The sequence below is a fragment of the Marmota flaviventris genome, chromosome X (genome assembly GCF_047511675.1).
Source record: "Marmota flaviventris isolate mMarFla1 chromosome X, mMarFla1.hap1, whole genome shotgun sequence".
Taxonomy (NCBI): domain Eukaryota; kingdom Metazoa; phylum Chordata; class Mammalia; order Rodentia; family Sciuridae; genus Marmota; species Marmota flaviventris.
In genome coordinates, this window is record NC_092518.1 from 25,977,723 (window position 1) to 26,003,079 (window position 25,357).

General features: G+C 32.3%; 1 protein-coding gene across 7 annotated transcripts in view; it reads right to left on the bottom strand.

The window, feature by feature from the left end:
• Positions 1-25,357, bottom strand: part of Dmd (dystrophin) — a 2,062,171-nt gene that overhangs the window by 1,332,438 nt on the left and 704,376 nt on the right. For all 7 annotated transcript variants that reach the window (XM_071606751.1, XM_071606753.1, XM_071606749.1 and 4 more), the window contains 4 exons: positions 23,373-23,486; positions 22,162-22,317; positions 14,964-15,134; positions 8,937-9,119 (listed from right to left, as the gene is read on the bottom strand). In XM_071606751.1, coding sequence (XP_071462852.1) covers positions 8,937-9,119; positions 14,964-15,134; positions 22,162-22,317; positions 23,373-23,486 — 624 coding nt within the window. The remainder of the gene's footprint in view (positions 1-8,936; positions 9,120-14,963; positions 15,135-22,161; positions 22,318-23,372; positions 23,487-25,357) is intronic.

Sequence of the window (25,357 nt, forward strand, 5' to 3'; positions counted from 1 at the left end):
TGAATATGAAAGCCCCAATTTCTCAAACATCAATCATTATCATTGTTTTGATCTCTTCTAAACTTTATGGTCTATTGATCATTTGATATTTAAAATTAAAATACGGAGTTAACTCTAGTTCTCATTTCACTATTATATCTTATTGTTTCATTTTAGCAGGAAGCCATGATTTTAATGAAAATCTAAGACTTCATTTCAGTGGTTATATCTTTGTTTCCATAACAATAGATATTTATTGGATAGTTTGACTATTTTAGTTTTGCTTAGTTTTATAAATGTAGAGTGAATAGCTCATGAATATACATTTCTTTTTCATATTTTTTTATTATTTCCTTGAGGTATATTATCACAAAATACAACTACTATTTTACAGGTATAATTCCTGTGAAATGGGCCTTTGATAGATACTATAAAACTGCCTTGTATACACACTTAATCAGGAGAAGAAATTCATATTTCTAAAAGATATAGAAAAGGATCTTTCTGACTTGGGGGATATAGAAGGACATTTTAAATAAAGCATTTTGTAAAACTGAGTATAATAAAAGAGATATATACATTTTACTACATAAAAATTAATACCTTATAATCATCAGAAGATACCTCATAAAGAAATTGAAAACACAGCCTCAAACATAAAGAAAACAACTGCAACTATTGTAATGCACAAATAAAAATATTAAAAATACCAACAAATGATGGAGGATATTCTATCTCTGATTAAAAGATAAAGGATATTAAGGGTTATAAGCTTACATATTTCCTTAAATACCTAAGGGTACCTTAGAACTTTGGAGCACACTGAGGTAATGAACAGAACAAAATAGATGGACGTATCAAATCATAGTAACCTATATATCAGAGGTTGCCATTTTATAATTATCAGAAAATCAAAAGAGAACAATATCAAGATTGCAAAGGAATGATGCAGGCATATTTCTAGATTATGATTATATCTTCTGAGGAAAAGACAGACAGCTGAGAGAGAATAAATATTAAATATTAAAACAGTCATTTTCTAGTAGCTTTTGGATTGTAAATTTTGAGTAAATCTATAACTACTGTATTTATAGTAGTATAATAATCACCACTTGCTATCAGTGGGCTGGGACCACCAAAATACAAGCTTAGAAAGGAATTTTGATTTCAGGAAAAAAAAATAAAACTCAGTTTTCCCATATTTCTCCTTTGTTCTTAGCTCTGACAAATGATGGAGGATATTCTATTTATTCTGATGACAAATATCATTCTAAGAGGTCCTATAAGCCTCCCACCTTTCCTTATGTGCTTGGTATTTTATAAATACTTTAATCACAAATAGTATAATTAAGTATTTTGCTTTAAAAGGTGATAGACATCTTAAATCTGGGTCATTTCCAGCTACTGCTGGACTGCAGGCTGTCTTCCTTCTGGGCAAAGATCCCAGTGGGAAAATATAAATATCTCCTTAAATACCCAAGGGTACCTTAGAACTTTAAAGATAAGGGGATGCAATTGGTAATGTGTCTTATTAACTTTGGTGCAGACTGAGGTAATGAACTATCTTGCTGATTTAACCATTACGATGGATGGCCTCTTCTGTCCTCAGTGCATCTGAAGGACACAGCTGGAGAGGCTGAATGTACCAGCTTTACAGGTCACCTTTACAAAATAAAATATAGTCCCCAAACCAAACTTGGAGCTAAAAGCCACTTAGAATAACTGTTAAACTTAACAGTTTGGAACTTAAAATTACTTTGAAATCACAGAATTCTAAGTGGCCTTTAAGGAAAGTAGAAATTAAAAAGCAAATTTCCTTTCAAAATAGTACATGGAGCTGATGTGGTAACAACCTCACACCCTATTTCAGTCATATTGAAATGCTGGGTTAAATATAAAGGAAACTTTTGAAATTCAAAGCTCATCTATAAAACTTGTTTCAGAAAAACTCAAGTGTCAGGAGAAAAGAAGTGTAAATAGTGGGAAACCAAGCTTAACATAATCCTGGCTTATCAAAACAGGATACATGCCATAGAAGCTGGGGTATTTAACACTAACTTGGGATAGGAAATGAGGCAATGGTCACCTGCATGCCAGACAGATGGAAAAGAATAAAGTAGTATGCTACCCATCTTGAATACAAGAACTAGAAAACCCCTACCCACTGTAAGAAATTAGCAAGGAGGTTGATAAATCTTTAGATTCTCAGTAGGAAAATAAGGATCCTCCCATTAGAAAATGAAACTCAAACTTGTATCACACATGATGATAAAAACTCTAGGATCCTGGTAGAAATAAATAAAAGGACTAATAAAAAAAAAACTTTCAACAGTAGAAAACAAAAGATATTTCTAGTAGAAAAAATTATAAGTGAGCTCCCAAACAAAAAAATTATTGGACACATAAGAAAATTCATTGCCATTAGAGGAAGTCATAAGTTGTAATGAATTATAATTTCTATATCTTATGATACAGAGATAATAGAACAATTTTAGACAATTTTATTATAAACATGTTGAGTCTGATCATATATATGTCCAGTAGGATTTATTTCCTTGAGTTTGACATCTAGTTTTTATGCTTAAGGCATAAAAGGGATACATTACCTACATTCTATTTGGGGAGTACATTAATAACTCATTTTTATAAGCCCTGTTCCAAATAGAGCCTGAAGGAGAAGCTGTTCGAGAGGAGTGAAAAGAGGAAAGTCTGGAAAGTTATGCAATTCTTTCACATATTTTTATGGAAATTAGTGACACTCATTTGTGTGTACATTCATGTGTGTGTTGCTGGTGATCAAATCCATTGCCTTCTGCATGCTAGGCAAGTGCTCAACCATGAAGCTATACCAACTCAAACTCATGTAGATCCCTTTTCTTTTACAGGATCTAAAGGAGAATGACTCATCTAGTGGGTTGGTATATTTAAGTATGAGTAATTGATACTAATTTTCCTCTTATGATATTGGTATGACCAAAAAGGAATAAAAGGAAAACACTTTCAAGCTTTTCAATTTCTGGGAGGAATGGGAAATTGGTTCTTCCAGTGCCCACAGGTTTTTAGTTGAGGCATGGTGAGTAAATAAGGCTTTAGGGGATCACTAAATCATTGTTCCAAAAGATGCAAACTTCATCATGTATATAAACAAGACACTAATTTTTAAAACATATAAACAAATAGAAATATCAGAAAAAAAGAGAACAGGCGGAGGGAAATGGGGAAGGATAAGTGTAATTGAAGCAAACTATACTCCATGCATTCATAATAATGTCAAAATAAATCCTACTGCTATGTGTGAAATAAAAATAAGAAGAGTAAACTACTTGTATGTATCCCCCAAATAAAGAAATACTGATATATCACAACTCACATAAAACTATATATAAAAATGTAGAAGTGAAGGGCTGGGGATGTAGCTCAAGCCGTAGCGCGCTCGCCTGTCATGCGTGCGGCCCGGGTTCGATCCTCAGTACCACATACAAAGATGTTGTGTCTGCCAAAAACTAAAAAAAATAAATATTAAAATTCTCTCTCTCTCTCTCTCTCTCTCTCTCTCAAAAAAAAATGTAGAAGTGGACAGATTTGCATTAGAACAAATAATAAAATCCATGAGTCTTTTTCTTGAAAAAGACATGCAATCTTCAAAGGGTAGGTGGTATAGGTTATAGAAAAGAGTTGGCCTGGAATTTTTGTCAAATATTACAATGAATCATGAGTGCCTAAGAGAGCCCTTTTAGGGTTCAAAGTCCATATGAATAAAGCCAACCCAGATCCCTAGCAGATTCCACAGAGTCCTAGAAAAGAGATGAGTGGTAATAATATATAGAAAGAGGACAAGAGACTGATCACAGATGTATGTGAGCATTAACAAAAGGAAAGAACAATTGTGACCATTTAAGAAAAGAATATTCATGAACATGGTGAAGGTGCTCCCCCTCCCACTGTTGTGACAAGGTCACTGTAAGGATAAGTGCTGGCAAAGCTGTGCTGATGGGAAACTGAAACCATGAGACCCTTTTTTATGTAATTGGGACTTTTCATTTTTATGCTTATGTTTCTGACAGGAGGCATGAGTATGTTTAATGCCAAACCAAATTAAATTTTAGATGGCGGGGCTGGGGATGTGGCTCAAGCAGTAGTGCGCTCTCCTGGCATGCGTGCGGCCCGGGTTCGATCCTCAGCACCACATATAAACAAAGATGTTGTGTCCGCCTAAAACTAAAAAATAAATATTAAAATTCTCTCTCTCTCTCTTTAAAAAAATAAATAAATTTTAGATGTCTAGGACATAACAGGTAATTCATGCCTTGAAGGCTGTTCTACTACCCCTCAGCATATCGAGGACAAAATAAGAAGGCTGCTCTTCTATCTCAGCACATTGAGGACAAAACTGATAATGGACAACAATCATTCTCCAAAAGGTCATGAGAATTTTAGGTACCACATTGATTATATCAACTAAGAACCAAAGCCCATATTTCTGGCCTTTTAGAAAGCCTAGTCATTATGCTTATTGCATAAAGCCCACCATATGTAGTTTTATTTGGTTAAGGGAAAGTTATGTTATATACTTAGGAAAGTTAAGGCATATAAAGATACATTCTCCTCTTTTCTATAAATCCTTTTTTACTTCATATAGGGACTTATGATGAGCATAGTTAATATTGGCAGTAAGTGAACTGATGTGCAGAACTTGCCTTTCAGTGAGAGAAATTACAAAAATATAAGAACTAGTGTACCTTGACTAAGAAACAAAGAAACTGTTTGAGAAAGTTTTATGAGAATTAATGTAGGAATTAATTAAAGTAGCTTTATAAAACATACTTTTAGAATAATGTTAGAAATATTATCTTATTTAGATTCTTGGGTTTAGAATTCTTAAATTTTAGCTGTATAAGTTCCTAATATGCTTTAAGAATAGTTTATAGACTTCAGGATATTTTAAGTATAAGATTTAAGGGGACTTCTTTAGATGGAAATTTTAGATTAGAAATAAAATACAGGTGTACTTTAAATTTAAAGGTTAATGATAGGGTAGGAGACTTAGAGTCTGGTTACATAGTTTGGCATCTGTTAATAAGGAAATAGTATATCTTGGGAAAAAATGGTACATCTTGGGAAAATCTGAAAAAATGTAAATTAGTGACATATTTTTTAATGATTTTGTAGACATAATAATTCATAAGTAAATGTCACATCATGGAAAAATGTAAATTGATGTCACATTTTTCTATACCCCTAGTGATTGTTAAGGAAATGTCACATCATGACAAAATTTGGAAGTTGTATAATCAATGACTTATTCTGAATCCATAATGATGAGAAAAAATTGCAGTAAAAGATGACCCAGAGAAAGCTGCATTAGAGCTCTTTCTCTGGAGATTGCTCCAATGGAATGACATCTGTCCCATTCTTTGCGCTGACGCCACTCATCCTTCAGGACCCCTGGACCCCATTAGGGCAGGACCCCAGCATGAACACAGTATTTCTGCCTCTTTACTCTTCCTTACTCCAACACTGAAAGATCAATATCCAGAAACTGGGTGAAAGGAGGGCACTGTCAGATCCCTTTTTCTTACTTGCACTTCTATAAAAATGTGCAAAGCTGTAAGATCAAACTATACTGGTGTCCGACTTGTATACAGCATAAGAAATTTAAATTAGAGTAAATTTCAATAACTAAGAGTGAATACAAAGTTACAGAGTCACACTCAAGTATTATTTAAGAAGCCAACTACTAGTCAGAAAGTGGAGTACTATATGGTTGGTTTGGCTACTGGAAAATTTAAACAATTTTGTGCTTAATAATAAGTCAATACTTATCAGATTATATATTTTAAAAATGTTTAAAGGAAGAAATGCAATTTATTACAAAAATCAAGATATCTTGAAAATAACAGGCAGATTTTCAAATTAAATCTTGAAATATGAAAAATATGGTCTTTGAGAAAATATACTTATAGATATATAGATAAATGTATACACAGAGATGAGTAGATTTATCTACTGAAGAATAAAATAAATTATGCTATAGGGAGTTGAAAAAATAATTTAGAACTGAAAGATTTAAAAAAAAAATACACAGAATCAGGCACACAGAAATAAGAATACACAAAATTGTAAAGAGAAATCAAGAATTAGAATATAGGTTGAGGCTATTCTTCACAGATCAAATAAAGGTTCCCTTAGGAAGGAATGGAGTGACTGGAAAAAAGACAAATCTTCATAAAGATAATGAAGAACTGATAAAAAAGAAATAATTTCTCTATTCTTATAAGCATACCAAGTGACAAAATACAAATGAATGCAAATGTACACATAGACGAAATAGAGACAAACTGCAGAGCTTGGAAAACAAAGGGAAATTTAAATGGTACCAGAAAAAATTATAAGAAACAATAATTTGACAGCAGACTTCTTAATAAAAGAAATTTCAAAAGATGAAGAAATAATATTTTAAGTGTTGCAAAAAATAACTGTCCTGACATAATTATATACTCAAGTAGGCTATTATTCAATGCTAAGGGCAAAACAAAGGCATTTTCAATCATGCAAAATAAAAGAGCATTTGCTACTCACATTGAAGGAAAGAAGGAAACTGAATTCAGAAGAAATGAAAAGATGAAAGGCAAAATTAATCACAGAAACTAGTAAAATAAGATTGGAAAATCTAAATTATTATTATATAAAATAAAAATTACAATAGAAACAGCAATAACATTAACTAATTTGGGAAGAATAAGAAGGTGTAAATGAAGTTCTAAGCATATATGTGTGTGTGTATACATGTACATATGTATATATATCTATATATATGTATATTATAAAAGATGGGAGAAGTAAATTCAAAATTAAATGATAATAATGTTTATGCCATGTTTTTGTTGAAGAGGTGTGTAGACCTATATTTGTTATTGCTAAACTTTACTGATTAAGGTATACATGATTACACATAAGGTTGTTGATAAGATAAAGTATATGTATAAAATCAGTGGACAAGAAATAAAGGGCTAAATAACTAGTTAAGTAAAATACAAATAAGAAAGTATAGAAGCATCACCTCAGATAAAATAGAAAATTTAATAAAACTTTTTGAAAATTTTGTTAAGATAAAAATAAAAGTTCCCTTTTGAAAATGTACCTAAAATAAATTTTGAATGAACAAAAGATTATTATTTAAATGAGTAAAAGGAAATAAAAGATAATGCTGATGTAAAGAATTAAGAACATAATAATATTTAAGTGTTTTACTTATTGTCAGAAAACAATTTCCTGGATACAAGAAGTTCCTCCCTTATGTAGCTTTGTAGTGAATTAGTTTTTACTTTGAGATTTTTACAGTGGCCATTACCTCCCTTCCCATTGTTTATTTTTTCTAGCATTCACATACCACTAATAAAAGAGATGTGTGTATGTCCTCAGCAAATATAACAGGTTCTGGCATAGACAATGCTCTTGTCCTGTGTCTGAGGAGTAAACTGGATTTGAAAAAAAAAGGGCTGGTAGACAAAGAAGAGGTTGAAATTTATGATGGAGAAAGCCAAAGATTTCATTAGAAAGTTATAATATTGAATGTATCTAGGGCACTTCAGGTGAAAGTTATATTTTTAAATATTTTAAGGTCTACTGGTCTGTATTTTATCTGTCTTTGAATATCAAACACTTTAACATATAACAATACCTAAGAATAATATCCCTTAATAATAATAATGAGGCACCTGAATTATTTTTCAACTATATTCACAAAGACAACCCTCTGTTGTGGAAGAGGACTTAAAACCATGTCCAATTTATATGCAGTGTCTGTCATTATTGGCATTTGGAATAGGTAAATTCTGCGCTCTTTAGCATAGTATTTGATAAAGGAGCACCGTAGTTTATTTTTTATATATAATTACAGGGTAATCATTTGAGGTAGTTGAACTCATCTCTATATTCAGATAAAGACAGTCTAGAGAATAAGGCATATGGGAAAGAGAAAACAGGGCTTGTGATAATGAATAGATATAATGTAAAATGTCAAACAAGGAGCTAGTTAGGAAACATGTCTTGTAAAGAACTCTACAGGGCCCAGCAATTATTATAGATAATTAAAATAACATACACATCTCCAAAAAATGCTTTCCCACTAAGATACTTAAATAAGTTTATACACATTCAAATACATGAAAAAAAAACTTTCTAAAAATCTAAAAATAACTTATTTTAAGAATTTCTATTACCTAATATTCATAATAGTAAAAAAAAGAATAGAATAATACTTGCTTCTGTTTATTGAGCACTAGTGTACGAATTCATTTAATTTTCTCAACTACTCTGTGAAGTAGGTATTATTTTTCTATTTAACAAAGTGGAAACAGTATTGTGCAAGTTAAACAACTGACCCAAAGTCATCGAACTTGAAAGTGCTTCAGTGAGGAATTCAAACCTGTTATGGTTTGCATAGTGATTCCCAAACACTTATGTGTGAGACAACACAAAAATTCTTAGAGGGAAATGATCAGGTTGTGAGAGCTTTAACCTAATCACTACATTAATCTGTGGATAGGAATTAACTGGGTAGTAAATGTAGGCATATAGGGAGTGGCTGGAGGAGGTGGGTTACTGGGGGTGCATGTTTCAGGTTGTATTTTGTCCACGATGAGTGAAGTTCCCTGCTTCCTGATTGCAAAGTCCTGAGCAGTTTTCCTCTGCCATGCCCTTCCACCATGATGGGCTTCACTTCAGAACCTGAGCTATGGAGTTGATCATCTGTCAACTGAGACCTCTGAAACTGTGAGCTCCAAATAAACTTTCCCTTCTCTATGTTGCTCTTGTCGGGTCTTTTGGTCACAATGATGAAAAGCTGACTTAAACAAAGCCTAAGTAGTTTTATAACAGAACTCATGTTAATCAGTTTGCTTTACAGATGGCCACATCTTGATATAAAATTGATAAGGACAAGAAAAGTAACTGACTTCCAAAGTCTTGCATTTCCCATTGAGCCTGGTGCACAGCCACTGATAGTTGGTGGTAAGAGTGTCAAGTTCCTTTTTTAAGGCCTCTTGTGCTGTAGGTGGAGCTTGAGCTATGACACTATTTACGGTTTCGGTAAGGAGTTTCACTTTCATTTCCTTTTGCTGAGCCTCTTCTTTAGCTCTCTGAAAAACAAAGAAAATTTTCACTTCCAAAATGCATTCCTTTATATCATATATTTTTTAAAAAAATAATATCCCTGTTAGGATGAGATTCATAAAAGTAAATCTAGTATTGACTTTGATTACTTCCATACATTTAGATTTAAGTGTAATTGAAAACTTGAAGGAAAGATTACAATTGGAATATACAGGTCTTTCATAGGAATAGTTTGAAAAGTATTCTGTACAAGGGTATGTATTGTGACCAGTTATGTATACATCTATATACATATACAAGAACCAAATATTTCAATAGTAGCTAATTTAAAGATACTTAGAAATGTATAATTGAAATCAGATCTAAACCAGGACATTTGAATAATATTAAAATTAGTAGAAATATTATTATTTAAGTCAAAAGATAATTAACACATAAAAGCCATCTTAATGCCATCTCTGGGACCATATTTTGAGGAAAGCTCTGTTTGGTAACTGAAAATACATGAGAGATAATAAAAAGACAAAAGCAGCCTCTGACATCAGGACTTGACTTAGCATTCACAGCTAAGCCTTGGTCTTCTCCTTTGGAAGATAAACAGTTCCATAGTTCATTGGACAAGACCACTTTGTTACTAGGGTAGATCAAGACATCAGCAGGATCTTTTTCTATAATCATGTCTGAATGCAGACCAAAGCATCAGCATTGGCCAAACCACAAAATAGCAATCATTTCCCTGTCTTCATTAATATGAGTGACAGTTGCTTCTTTATCAATTACAACTTCAGCGTCACTAATTTTCCTTCCTTCTAGACAAGATAAGATACCCAATAGTGGGGTTACCTCCACCCATTAACAAGCAATCTAAAGCAAAGCCCTTAATCCCTGCTTCAAATAACCTAACAAGAGCCAATATCCTACCTACTAAGGTTCTTACTTGTTCATAGACTCCATGGTTCCCCTTTGTGCATAAGTTTCCTCATTGCAAAAAGGAATAAACACAATTTGTTGAATTAATAAAGAGATATGTTGGTGGTCTTGAGCTATAGGACATATTTTTTTTCTTAACATCCAATGTGTATGTATATTTTAGAAACACACAGAGTTTGGGTTCCTCCAGAGGCCAACTATGACAGGACCTTTCAAATACAGTTGATGTGCATGTACTAAGTGAACAAATACTGGTAGCACAATGAGGAATGTTGATAGAAAAGGGAAGAAAGAATATAAGGACATATTTATTAATCCCAGGAACTATTGTCAGTGACTGAAGTTTAGTCCTATTGGAAATCTATGGGAAACAATTCTGAGGGTGATCCCATTTGGAATTGAGGGAAGGAAAGCATTATATATACATCAATCCATCATCGTTTGAAGGCTGTTGGGAAATTTTTAGGTTCCTAGTACTTAAAACTTGTCACATAGATGAGAAAGTGGAATTTAGTGGCCAAAAAAAGCCCTCAGGTTAAAAAAAATATTCACGTTTTAACAGGTGGAAGGGTCTGAATATAACATACTGGTGAGAATTTAGGTATAAGGACACAAATTGAGCTATAAAATGCCTTTATAGTTTTCAACATAATCAACCTATCCTTTGGATTTAGTTCCACAGTGACTTAAAAGTATGCAGTACAATGGCAAATGCAAGTTGTTGTGACTATAAAACATTAGCCTCTATGATTTCTAATTAATTGAAACTTTTAGTTCAATATTCTAAATAAATCAGTTTTTCTGCATCACTGAACATGGAGTGTGTTTCTATACACACCGTATTTTGACTTTAATAATTATAGCATGATCAATAATTTTGACAACTACTAATCACTCAACATGTGCTATTATCTGCTATGCCATCTATGCCACACTGCTACCTTATTGGATCTTTAACAAAACCTTCAGACATGTGTTTTGTTATATCTGCACTGAACATCAGAAAACAGATTCAGAATTTAAAGATTCTGGATGTTACATTTTCTCATCGTTTGTTATGTCAGTTTCAAATTCTCATTGAGATGAGAAAGACTCTTATTGTTTTGGATTCAACGAATGCAATTACAAATTATACAAGTTAAAAACAACCCATGCACCTATCTAGAGATGCAGAACATGGAAAACACCTTTCTTCAATCTTTAATCCTTCCTTTATTCTTTTGTGAAATTGGCTTAGATGTTGATAGTTTCAGAAAAGAGAAAGAGTAAAATTTATTTTCCTAGGTCAACATGAGCAAAAGATCGTGATGGCTTTCTTTACTGTGCAAATGGCACAAAAGCTAAATGACCAGTATAATTTAGATATAATCTTCATAAAAATATTGTCTCTTGCACCCTTTCTTTCCATGTATCTAACCATAATACACTAGCATGTGGGTCATGAACAGTATCTTTAACCAGATGTTCTGGAAGTATGGTTCCTTAGAACCACTTTGGAACTTGTTCCTTAGAATCACCTGGAAACTTAGTAGAAATGAAAAATCTCAGGCATTACCCCACATTCACTGAATCCTAAATCTTCAGGGAGAACCCAGAAGTCTATTTCAAATAGTCCTCTAGGTTATTGTGATATTCATTCATGTGCAGGGATCCTGCTCTAGTGATTGAAGAAACATGTATATTTACTATGTTTATTATATGTATAGTTTTTTTTCCTAATCTTTAGTAGTAAAGTTAGAATAGCAAAAAATCAAATAAAAATAATAAGTTAAAATGAAATTTAAGGTTTTTAACAAGGTTATTTTATAGTTTTTGCATATAGTCATTGCTGATCTCCAAAAGAGTTTTAGAGTCAGATGTTTCTTATCAAACACTCCCCTCAGTTACTTTATGTAAACAGAATTTTTTTTTCTTTATGGGGGGAAATAAGTTATCAAAATATCACTGGCATTTCCCAGTAAAACACAAGGAAGAAAATAAAGAAACAGAAGTTCACTACTTTTTCTCTGAATAAATCAGGGAGAGATTTCAAAGCATATCTGTTAGCAACTTCTGAAAATAAAGATACATTTGCTCACAAAATGAACACAGGTGGAAGCCTGGACAAGGTACTATCAGTATGTTGGAAAACTGACCTAAAGAGATTGCCTTGATCAGAAAGCAGAAAACTCAGAAAAAAGGGATCTTCCAGCCAACTCCCTTGGCTGCTATTGCCAGAGGCTGCCTGAGCTTTTCTTCTTTTCAATTTCACCCCCATACTGCACCAATTTTGTAGCTAGAGCAATTATTTAAAAGTGTCAATCAACACAAACAAATTGGTTGGCACATTTCAGGGATTGTTATCAAAATTTTAAAACTTGGGAGAGACTACTCTCCAGCCCTGGAAAATAAAAGGTATCTGACTGGGTAGTGGAGAGAGGGAAGATGCACAGAAGAGGGATGAAACCAAACAAAGCAACCCAGGGAGAAACTGAGCAACTGAGCAAGAGCTGACTGTCAATGATCTACTCAGAGATCTGGGGTAGTGGTTATTCAGTATTAGAAGAGATGATAACTAATCATCAGGGAATTGACACATGGTGGGAAAGGTCACATGGGTGGAAAAAATTCATAATTAAAAAAATGTAAAATAAAAAAGAATGGCCCAGAATGGGATGGGATGGGATAAAATACCTTCAATTCTATTAGTCCCAACATGGATAAAGCTTGTGACAAACACTACTATATTATTTCACCTGTTTAGGGGTTTCAGGTTCTTCACCAGCAGAATATTACTGTAAAATACTTTCTATCTCTCATATTATGTTTTGGTATAATTTTTCTCATGATGCCCTCACACAATCAAATTTCAAACCATTGCAATCCCTTTTCTGAAACCTTCCAATGATTTTATCATTTCATTTAGAATGAAAAATCCTGTGATAGCCTATAAAACTACTGTGTTAACATTTGCCAACTTTTTCAAATTTATCTCAGGTTATTTGTCCTATGTTTTACTCCCTTTGGGTGGGCACACAGGCTTCTTTCACTTCCCAGTTCATCTTAGAGTATTTACAGGAGGTATTTTCTCTGACTGGAATGTGCTCCCATGAAATGTTTAGGGTTTTTTTTTTTTTTTTTTTGAGAGAGAGAGAGAAAGAGAACTTTTTAATATTTATTTTTCAGTTTTCGGTGGACACAACATCTTTATTTTGTTTTTATGTGGTGCTGAGGATCGAACCCAGTGCTCTGTGCATGCTAGGGGAGCACGTTACCACTTGAGCCACATCACATCCCCAGCCCCCATGAAATGTTTTTATAGTTGTTTTTTTCCCCATAATTCAGATCTCTTGGATTAAATAGTGTTTTCCACAAATGTACTACAAGTCAAACTTTAACATCTCACCATTTACCAACTTAATCCCAAACACGAATTATTCTCTATTCTACAAACCTGGTTTGTGTTTTAGGCAAATTACCATGACCCCAAAGAGTTTTATTTGTTCCTAAATTCATTGTTAGTTCCCTATCCACAATAGAATGTAAATTTAAAGAAAGCAGACTGTGGTCTGTCTTACCACTTTAATCAGTAGCTAGAAGGATATTTGGCATATAATAAGTATGCAATAAGTATTTGTTGATGAATGAATGATATATGGTATTACTAGATTAGAATATTCCATAGGTTGTAATGCTCTATAATATCCAAATTCAATCTTTCTTATAGGTTTTAATTATATGTTCTGCATTTAACTCATTCCATATTTGCTTAAACATTTGAGTTTTCATGTGAGTGCTTTCTGCTATTAACTGTAAGAAATATATCTGACTGATCATATATTTAATAAACTACATTTAATTTCTTAGTATGCAGCAATGATAATAACTACAACAATAGCTATCAAATTTGAAAAATTTGCTTTGCACCTGGCAGAGTGTTTGGGACTTCTATGTTTCATGCTTTAAACAGTTCTAGAAGGGAGGTGTTCTAGTACTAAATTCACAAATGAGGGAGTTGGTGCTCACAGAGCTTATGTAACTCACCCAAGGTTATGCACCTGGCAAGGAACCAAACCAGGTTTGAAACTGAGGGTCTGGTTCCACATTAATTTTGCTCTGTCATGAGGCCTCAAACCAAATAAGCACCTATTAATATTTCACATAGACTAATTCTATCAGCGTATGCATTCTTATTAGTACATAAAAATAGTAGCTGTCTTTACAGCTACAGGTCATTGAATGCTCACACTGACCTAGGCAACTTACTTACATCTAAGTATCAGCATTCAGTACATACAGTCAAGTTAGGAAGAACAACAATATAAACAGTATAAAACAGAAGACTGTGTTGATACTGAGTTTCCCAAAGCCACACTGAAATGCCACTTCATACATTCAACTTGAGGTTTTACCTCTAAGACTGTGGTATATACAGGTTCTCCTGGTCCTAAATCAAAGTTACTATATTTTTTGTTCTATGGTTTCAAAATATATGCATGTAAACTCAGTTCTTTTTATCCATAATAAAAGTCACCTGTTAAAATTCTTAAAACTTACAAATTCAAAGAAATACCTTAAGTTACCAAATTAACAAAGCATTTAAATATATTTTATATTGTCTATTCTAGAACACTTTGTCATAGTTTCAATTTGAATTTGCAACAGCTAAAAACAGTTAATGTGATCAGCTGATTCTAATCCTCAACACTATATTATTTCAAAAGAATGAAGTTTTAAACTGGGATTGTCAATGTTGACATTTTGACCACAATGCACTAAATTAATAAAGATTTTAAGACTTTAATAGAAAACATAACAAAATTCTAAGCAAAATTGATTAAAGTTAATTAAAAATCAATCTCTACTATTAAACTCAGAAGACAGTAGATTGTCATAAGCACAATTTTAAGCAATGTTGCATTCCTTTCCATTATTTCTTTGGTTTATTTGATTTATTTTACCTTCATCTCTTCAACTGCTCTCTGTAATTCATCTGGAGTTTTATATTCAAAATCTCTCTCTAGGTATTCTTCTTCAGCTTGAGTCATCCATTCATGCATTTCTGATAGATCTTTCTGGAGACTTACAGTTTTATCCAAACCTCCTTTTAAGGCTTCTTTTCTGGCATAGACCTTCCATAAAATAAACAAACAAGCAAAGCATGAATTCTGACAGTGCCAAGACATTATTATTACCATGTTATTGAATAATGTGTACATAACAAAGATTTGATAATAAAGATGAAATGAAAGGATTATATTCATAAGAAAAATAACTCATGGGGATCATGTTTAATCTCACATAAGTGTGAAAATATACTACAGCCATTTATTTGGAATACATAATAAAATGACCAGTTTGCCCTATTTACAATAAGTTAGCTTTTGTCTTTGGCAATTCTTTTCTGTGAGTAGAAAAAATATAAAACTTTTAGTTGATGTTTCAGTTGTAAAATAATTTTATTGGCATATCTAGAACTAATTGATCATTCTTTCAGTTTTGTGATGATGCTTTTATGATTTTAAATATCTTAGGTAATTAAAAATGAAACAACCACAGAAAATTCTCATAAAACAAAGCAAAAAATGAAAATGTATAAGATAAACAGATAATTCACAGAAAAAATTATGGCTGTGTAAAAGATGTTCCAATACCATTTATATGTAAGTAATCATAAGTGAAAACTAATTATTGTATTTTCATTTTTAAATATTTATTTTTTAGTTGTAGTTGGTCATAATATCTTTCTTTTATTTATTTATTATTTTTATGTGGTACTGAGGATCGAACCCAGGGCCCCGCATGTGTTAAATGAGCCCTCTATGGCTGAGCCATGACCCCAGCTCTAATTATTGTTTTTTCATAAGTAAAATAGTATGGCAAAAAATTAATGAAGATGCTCAGTTTGGCATGGGTGTGGGGATATAAAAGTTTTCATACCGTTTAGGGAAATACATAACTTTTCATAGTAAGCTGATAAAATATATTTAAAATATTAATGTTCTTGAACCAAAGTCTACTCCATCACTTTTAAGAGTAAATCATATCAAAGTGTACAGTGTTGCATGCACATAGTTTAATTCAGCTGTGAAGAAAGCAGCATGTTGGGAATAAATCCAAATTTGCTTTCATGTGGGATTAATTAAATATGCATACCATGGGATATCATATATCATCAATTTGTGTACTGAAATAAAATGTTACACCATATATTTTTAAGTTTAAATAGCAAGCTGCCAAACAATATGTGAGGTCATATGGAACATCTGCTTTTTAAACCCTCATAATTTTTGGAAATATTAAGAATGTTTACCATGGAATTTATTACTCAATAACTAAAAAACAGCAAAACATAAAACATCTAAAACAAAATCATATACACTAATAGCTTGTTACAAAGTACTGAGTAGTATTATAGTAATTATATATAGTGCTTCCCTCTCAAATGTAACTATACTCAAAATAATTCTTTTCTCTGGGATTAAACAAGGTTTGATATTTTAACTAACAGAGTTCTAATAGTAAAGTTTTAATATATACTGCATAATTTTAATAAAATAAAGATTTCATGGTACTTTACTCAATACTAAATATGTGTAGAAATGCCATCATGTTTATTTCCCTTACATTTCATAACCCAACCATGTTGAATTTGATCAATGTTTCACTTTTGCTTTCCTTTTCTAGATGAATATAGAAAATAATTTATTGAAATATGAATAACTGTTCCAGTCTGTCACATCAAGAACAATATGTCTAATCATTATTCTACTAAAGGTATCAATACTATTTTGCACAGTTAATAAACCTATAGTAAGCCTAAATAAACAGTTTGTTAAATTTTTATGTAGACAATCTACTATAATCATTTGAAGCAGTTGGAGAAGCTACAAAAATATTGGAGAGACTAATGAAACTTAGTCCAAACTTGTAGTAAATATATATATATATATATCATGCTATAAAACTAGAGGAAAGGGATCAGAAGTGATTTTTTTTCTTTAAGAAAAAAGGTTATAAGACCATTCTGAGATGATAGTACAAGTGTATTGGGAAGAACATTGACTTAGGAATCAGAACTCCTAGAGTCAATGCTAAGCAATCTAACATCATTTCTCTGTAGTTCAGATTTATAACTAGACAATTTCCAAGGTCTTTTTCCAATTTGATCTACTACAGCTTTATGAATGATTGGAAAGAGTAAGACATGCAATGTTTGCTTTTATATGTTAAAAAGAATTTCTGTGAAAAGATTTTGGTTAAAATTACAATTTTGCTTTATATCTTTAGTGACTCCAATATGCTTACTTCGAACTGTCCAATCTATCCAACAGTGTCAGCTGATTACAGCATATTTTCATAATAGATAAAACAGGAATTTCTTTCTGTTTCCTGTTATATACTTTATAAATTGAACATTTAGTACTACTCCCCACCACACTTTCTTTAATCTCTGATCTCAGAGCAAAAGATGACTTTGGTCTTTTCCAGGGTCAATGAGTCCTTTTCAGAGCTAATGCTCTGAGGTCTCTATTTCCCTGTATCTTTCCCTCATTTTCCTCTGTATCTTTCCTGAATTTATAGTTCTTCAACTCTTCTCTCTTGTTTCTTTTAGGCAGCCATATTAATATGTTCACAGACTATCCTATGACTTAAAGAAGTTAAATTAAGCAAACATCCATCTTACCATAATTTTATACAGTTCATAATTTTAAAGTGCAATTCTCTCCTTTTTCTACTTAATGACCTCTAGAAAATTGCTTAAATATAATCTGTCTCTGTCCTCACCAATCCACTGTAACTCTAAGAACATTAGGGTTTTCCTGATTCTTGATCTAATATATATCTTTCAAACCATCTCTTACCTTTTTTTACTTTTCAGAATTTGTTTCTTATAGCATTTGAGTCTCATAATTATATTTGGCTCCTTGAAACCCCTACTTTCTGACATTGCAGCTTTCTTGGTCAATTTTTGCACATATTTTCTTTCTCAGTTATTCTGTTGGCCTTCTTTTACTTGCTGACATTTAAATATTTCCCAGAGTTCTGTGGCTAGTCCTCTTCTTGTATCATTCCAATCTCTATTTTTAAGGCCTTTTCTTATTCCATTTCTTTCTTACATTTAAAATAGTGTTTCAGATCACTTTTTTCCCTACTGCCAACTGTGTATTTATATCTAAGTGAATGATATGCACCAGAACTCCATATGCCTATATTTTCTCCCAAATCTGTTCCTAGGATTATATCCTTGATCTACTTTCATAATACCAATTGTCAAACATTAATCAGCACAATACTAGTAACAGATTATGCTTTAATTCTTTCTTTCAGATGCATTCCTAGGCCAATCCACAGGCTTACATTTTAGAGTACCTTGAAAAGTTATTGAGTAGAAGAGTGATATCTGACATATTTTGAAACCATCATTCTGGCTGCTATGCTGATAATAGCTCCATGGGAAGGGGCAAAAATGGCAACATGAGACTTGTTAGGAATCCTCTGCAATGGTCTAAAAAAGAATGATGAATTCATCTAGGGTAAGAGCAGAAGGATGCTGAGAAATTGCTGGAACTTGGGAATTGTATAGTTAGAACCAACAGCATTTGTTGATCCATTTTATGTTTGGGTGTGAGAAAAATATAGGAGACAAGAAGACCTTAAGGACTTTGACTTGAGTAGCTGAAAGGATGGGGATGCCAGGGCGACTACCCAGATAGCAGATTGTTGAGTATATCAGAAATTTCAGGGATTTTGTCTGGGTATGTTAGATTTCCTGTATACAGTAGGCATACAGCTTATATCTATTGTAATGCATGTCTATATTTTGGAGATATAATATATATATATATATATATATATATATATATATATATATATATATTATATCTCATACACACACACACTCTAATATTTCATTCACATGTATGTATTGAGTGGGAAAATGAATATGCAGTCCTAAGATTCAGGAGAAATTTCCAGAATATAACAAAAATTGTGGAAGGTAGAATTTATTAATTATATTTGAAATTATGATGTTGTATGAGTTGACCTAGGCAATGACTGGAAATAGGGAAGTGTGAAGGCTGATCCATGGAATATGTCCACATTCAGTGGTCAGCACATTGTTCCAGTTTGCTCAGAACAACATATTCCCTCCTTGGGTAATTACTATTAGAATAGGAAAATATACATACCACAAAACACAATAAACAGTAATGAGCAGAGCAATATGTATTCAAACCAGATCCATTTCTATGTAAGAATGAGGGAAAATGCTATGAAAAGTTTGGACAGTAAATAAAACACAATGTCACAAGAGGGTCATATATTTCAAGTTTCTTCATGTCTCTCAATCAATGTTCACTAATATTTCCATTTACTTTTCCAGTTTTATCTCAATCTGAACAACAGCAATTCATTCCTAACTGCTTCCACTAGAGCTCCTTCAATTTATTATCTGTCTAATGTGAACACATAGTAATTTTTAAATAATTACTTTAAATTATGTCATTCTTATATCTAAATATCTTTGATAGCACCCAAATGCATTTGACATACAGATTAAATCCTCAATGTGATTTTTGAATGAGCTCGTGATTCTTATTTTCCATACATTTTTCTCTTTGAGCTGCTCTTTCCAATGGCTTTCTTTGATGGCCTCAAATATGCACACTACCAACTGAGCTATACTGTCAGCCCCTATATGCATTTAATTTAATAAATATATATAACAATGTGAATATATGAATAATTATAAATCTCCTTCCTTCTCTCTCCTTCCCTTTCTCCCTTTTTTCCTTCTCTTGAATGTTGTTGCTTAATTTATGAAATATTTCTTTTTTGGGGGTACTGGGGATTAAACTCAGGGGTGCTTAACCACAGAGCCACATCCCCAGCCCTATTTTGTATTTTATTTAGAGACAGGGTCTGAGTTGCTTAGCGCCTTGCTTTTGCTGAGGCTGGCTTTGAACTCTCCATCCTCTTGCCTCATCCACCTAAAACACTGGGATTACAGGAGTGTGCCACTCTGATTGGCAAATTGTGGGATATTTCAGTAAAGGTTATTGTTTTATTTTATAAATAGCTAAAATCTTGATTTTTTTCATTTGGGTACATGATGTTTGGAATTTAAGTTAATTTTAACCATTTTATATCTCCAAAATTGCATTATGAGACCTCCAAATATCTTCAAGTATTTCAAATACTTGACAATTTTGTCTCTATTTGTGTTTTTCTGAAACTTGACATCTAATATTAGGTAACAAGTCATCTCTAACCCAAGAAAGAACATCATCATTTTGTATGTAGATATTTCTATGATACATAGGTTTACACTACTTTTCCATTCTTTTGTCTAGACCACTGAGGTGGTATCAACAACCAAGCCCAGCTTCACTTCTTTTACTTTTCTTTCTCTTCACCTGAGTGGATAATTTCTTCCTTTTAAAACTAGATGATTTTTTTTCACAGGGAGAGCATGGGTAGTATGATACTCCAAGGAGAAGCAGAAAGATGTAAAACCTTGTAGAAATGGAAAAAAAGTTCCCCAGAACATGGCTGGGTTCTATAATATTTTTGTCATGCAGGAAGCTGATGTGTTCAAAATATTTCTTTGAACAAAAAAATTTCTAGTGTACATTATAATAGACAGGTCTTAAGCCAAGATGTTTAAGATTTAAGGTGTTTTTAAAATTACAGTTGTATAAATTGTAAAAATATTGAGATTTCTGTAACATCAGTGACCTTCATAAAATTTTTGCTGTTGTTTTTCCCTTTGCTCTAAATAAATTGGTGGTATTTTTTCAACTCATCCATTATGAACATTCCAAAAACAAAAACCTTTCACACAGGTCTTCCAGGAAACTATCAATGGTACAATCCATTATTTAAGTGATGATTTTTTCATGAACAACCCTTATACCACTGACTTGCTATAGGAGAAGCATGCAAGTTAGTTGACCCAAGGTTATCTTATCTGTGAGTTAATAGAACTGCTAAAAATTCGTCAGTTAACTGTAATAGATGCGCAACTTGCCTTGACCATTGGTTTTCTAAATTCTTTTTCAAATTTAACTTTTACCTTTTGGCATTATTTCTTTTTAATTTTTAAAAGTTACTTAGAAATAACCAAAGGCTGACTATCTCTAACACATATAAACAAAACTCTCATTAACTTCAAAAGTTATTAATGGCAAGTTATAGTGGCACATGCCTATAATCCCAGCAACTCAAGAAGCTGAGACAGGAGGATCACAATTTTAAGGTCAGCCTCAGCAAGTTAGCAAGGCCCTAAGTTTTAAAGTGTCAGAATACATTCTAATAGAATGTATAATGAATTAGAACAAATTTTTTAAAAGGGTGAAAAAACTAATAAAAAATAAAAAGGGCTGGGGATGCAATTCAATGGTAACATGCCCTCAGGCTCAATCCCCAATACCAAAAACAAAATAAAACAAAAAGGCATTGATGAATGTTAAAGTAATCACTGCCTGGTGTAGGTCAAAAATTTATCTTTTGTACAATAAATATTTGATATATACCACTAATAAATATAATAGTTTATTTTCCATAGTTTAATCTTTAAATTTAAAATAAATATCTATAATATATATTGCTATATGAAAACAAGTAACTCAGATGTGAATCTAGTTTTTATTTTATTCATTATTATTCTTAATCATTTTTCAGTCTTAATTCATTGACTGAAATAAAGGTATTAAAGAAGCTAAACTTTGAAATCTTAACAATCAGAAGTAAAAATTATGTACATTTGTGTATACACATATTTAACTTGTTCAATTTATTTCTATATCATATATGGATGTGTAATCTATCTGTTGTTATTCCAATTATTATTATACATTTATGCATTGGAGAAAAGACTAAATGAAAATAATTACTATCAGTAAGATCTCATTTTTCAGTGTCACAACTGAGTTCAAGAAGGTCAGTTTAAAATAATAAAAAAGTACTATTTAAAATATTTACTATGAAAATATTTCTGTACTCCAGAGAGGCTTATTTATTTGAATAAATTCTGCCTTAAAGCATGAACATAGCTAGAAAGAACACTTTATATGAAGATAATGATAAAGGGAGACATTAAAAATTTTCAATTAATTAAATTGAGCCAAATCTAATGAAAGATACTGTCCATACCTGACGGCACATGTAATCCCACTGAGTGTTAAGTTCTTTGAGTTCAGTCTCAAGTCTGGATGCAAACTCTGGCTCGGCTTCATTCTTTATCTTCTGCCCACCTTCATTGACACTGTTTAAACTGGGCTGGATCGTCTGAATATCATTGACTAAAAGCTAAGGAAATAATACCATTTAATCTAGCTGAAAAAATATCGCAATATATTATAAATGCAACATAAACAGGAACTGTATAAGAATGATGACATTGCATATGAATTTTTGTCCTTTAAAATATGAAATAGACAATTGGTTGATATCTGCATATAGATCTTACAAAAATGTTCAGTGTTTTTATGGCATGAATGAAGTAGGGAATTATCTGTGTGCTACTTATCTCAAAAACAAAGGGAATAAATTTAGTGTTTCTTGGTAGAAAAAATGTGTGAAAAATAAGGGCTTCATACATTACTACTTTTGAAAAGATTTTCATTTTCAAACACAGGATATTACAGTAATTGTTTATAGCACGATGGGTGTGAAGGTTATTTGTAACCCAGATTTACTTTTTTAGCTTTTTTTTCCAAACCAAGTTCTTTAAAAAGCTATATTATTGTCTTCTTGCTGTATCACAATGGTATAATGAATATCATTTCATAAAACCATGTTGTGTAATATAACATAGTGCACTATACATGGAAGGAGTAATGGTATGAATAATAATCTGTAATAAGATATAAGTAGTAGTCAAAGGTTTCTTTAAATTATCTGCCTATTTATATTATTTTGTAAAGTTAGGTTTAAATAAAAGGCAATACTTTCTCATTTATTAAACCAGTGATTTCTCAAAGTTGATACTCTTAATATTTTAATGTATTTTTTAGTTGTAGGTAGAAACAATACCTTTATTTTATTTTTATGTGGTGCCAGGAATTGAACCCAGTGCCTCACGCATACTAGGCAAGCACTCTACCACTGAGTCACAACCCTGGCCCCCCAATAATATTGATATTCTAGTCTGTGTAATTATTTGTTGTTAAAGGCCTGGTAGGATATTTATCAGCTTCCATGGCCTCTACTTATTAGATGCCAGCCTTAATATCATCCCTAGCATGTTGCAACAACCAAGACTTTCTCCTGATATTACTAAATGTCCTCTGAGTAAAATACTGATCTAATGAAATATTACCATATAAAAGTGTTCACATGAAAGGCATTATATAAAATCTTACTCTGCATTGTTTCAGCTGTTTTTTTAGAATTTCTGAATCTCCAAGAGCAGGCCATTCCTCTTTCAGGAAAACATCAACTTCAGCCATCCATTTCTTCAGTGTTTTTATGTGATTCTGGAAAAAGAGAACATTTTAAGGCATTACTGGGTGCTGATTACTTTTTACATAGTTCATCATGATGATATGTCTAAACACAAGCCCACAAACAACTCCCATGTTTGAAGGATGTCTCTAAGTAGCTCTTCAGGAAAAGAATATTTTTACTAAGACTGCATTTTTATGGTCTACTCTATGAGCACTGGTGTATGAAGTCTGCTATTGTTAAAAATAAAAAATTACTACCAAATGTGGTTTTATGATGTTCCTCTCGAGAACATTAAATCATATCCCCCTCTAGAGAAATTTTAAGTTACAAAACAACTCATGATAATACTAACAATGTGCCCTTACACTACATAAAACAAACTATGAACAATAAACTCAATGTAATAGTGTCTTTATAGCCTCCCTAAACCCGAACTTCCACAAATTGTTTTCTACAGTTGACACTCTAAAATAGTCCCTTCAGTTGGGAACTTTCAGACCAAGATTTTGTCAATTTTAAATAATAAGTTTTTGCTTTTAATTTCTTATTTGCCTGACCAGTTTGAAGCAATGATCAAGTGAAAAAAAATCTTATCTTTTTCTGGGTGCATCCCAGTGTCATCCCAGTGGCTCAGGAGGCTGAGGCAAGAGGATTGTGAGTTCAAAGGCAGACTCAGCAACTTAGCAAGGCCATGTATAACTTAGTGAGACCCAGTCTCTAAATAAAAAGGACTGGGAATGTGGCTCAGTGGTTTAGCACTCCTGGACCCAATCCCTGGTACCAAAACCAAACCAAACAAAATCCACCTCATCTTTTATCATTCATAAATAGCCAACTACATCCTAGTTTTCCTCCTTGTTGGACATTGTTTTTGATGCTTTTTTGGTTATTTTTCGAACATGTCTGTCACTTTGTTATTTCTATAGGATTCAACCACACTGTCTAGATGCACTATATTCTCTTAATTAAATTTCTTTGAAAATATATGTTTCACAGAATGTTTGCTTTTTAATATAATTAGTAATATTATTAAAAACACTTGAATAAATCTAGAAGCTTCAATATTACCACCTTCCTCACATTTTCAAAGCTACTTTTGCCTCTTCCATATCTACACTGTTCTTTTTCCAGTCTTATTGACTTCTTCATTACTGCATTATCGCTTTTTGATATCTGCCTGAGTCTTAGTGCACTGAAATCATTCCTGTACATTGATGACAGTAATCTCCTCTTCTCTTTTTCCTTTTCATGGTAATATGATTTGGCGGGGAGCAAAGGGTGGTACCAAAGATTGAACTCAGGGGCACTGGAACACTAAGCCACATTTCCAGCCCTATTTTGCATTTTATTTAGAGACAGGGTCGCATTGAGTTGCTTAGCACCTCACTTTTGCTGAGGCTGGCTTTGAACTCACAATCCTGCCTCAGCCTCCCAAGTCACTGGGATTATAGGCATGCACCACCATGCCTGGCCATGGTAATGTTTTGAAAATAAAAATGTAATTACATCTTTCCCTCTTGAATATAGTAGTAACAATCCTTTATTATTATTGCTGTTGTTGATGTCAATCCCATTACTACTTGTTTAAAATACATTTTCCAAAGAATGATATTCCAGAGCATTTTCTAATCATATATTTTATTAATCTTTAAACATATAGTATCTCCAGTGAGTTGAACATACTAGTTCTTTTGAAGCTTTCTTCCTGTTTATTTGCTGACTAAAATTTTCCTGATCAAAGTATACTTAAGATAATATGCTCTCACTTGATGTTGGACTTCTTTCCTGCCTATTCCTATAATGTTTAATGCACTACAACATAAGGCTTTGAAGATGGAGGATGAGGTCATGAACCAAAGAATGCATGTAGCTCCTGGCAAAAAAAGAAATGTTTTTTTCT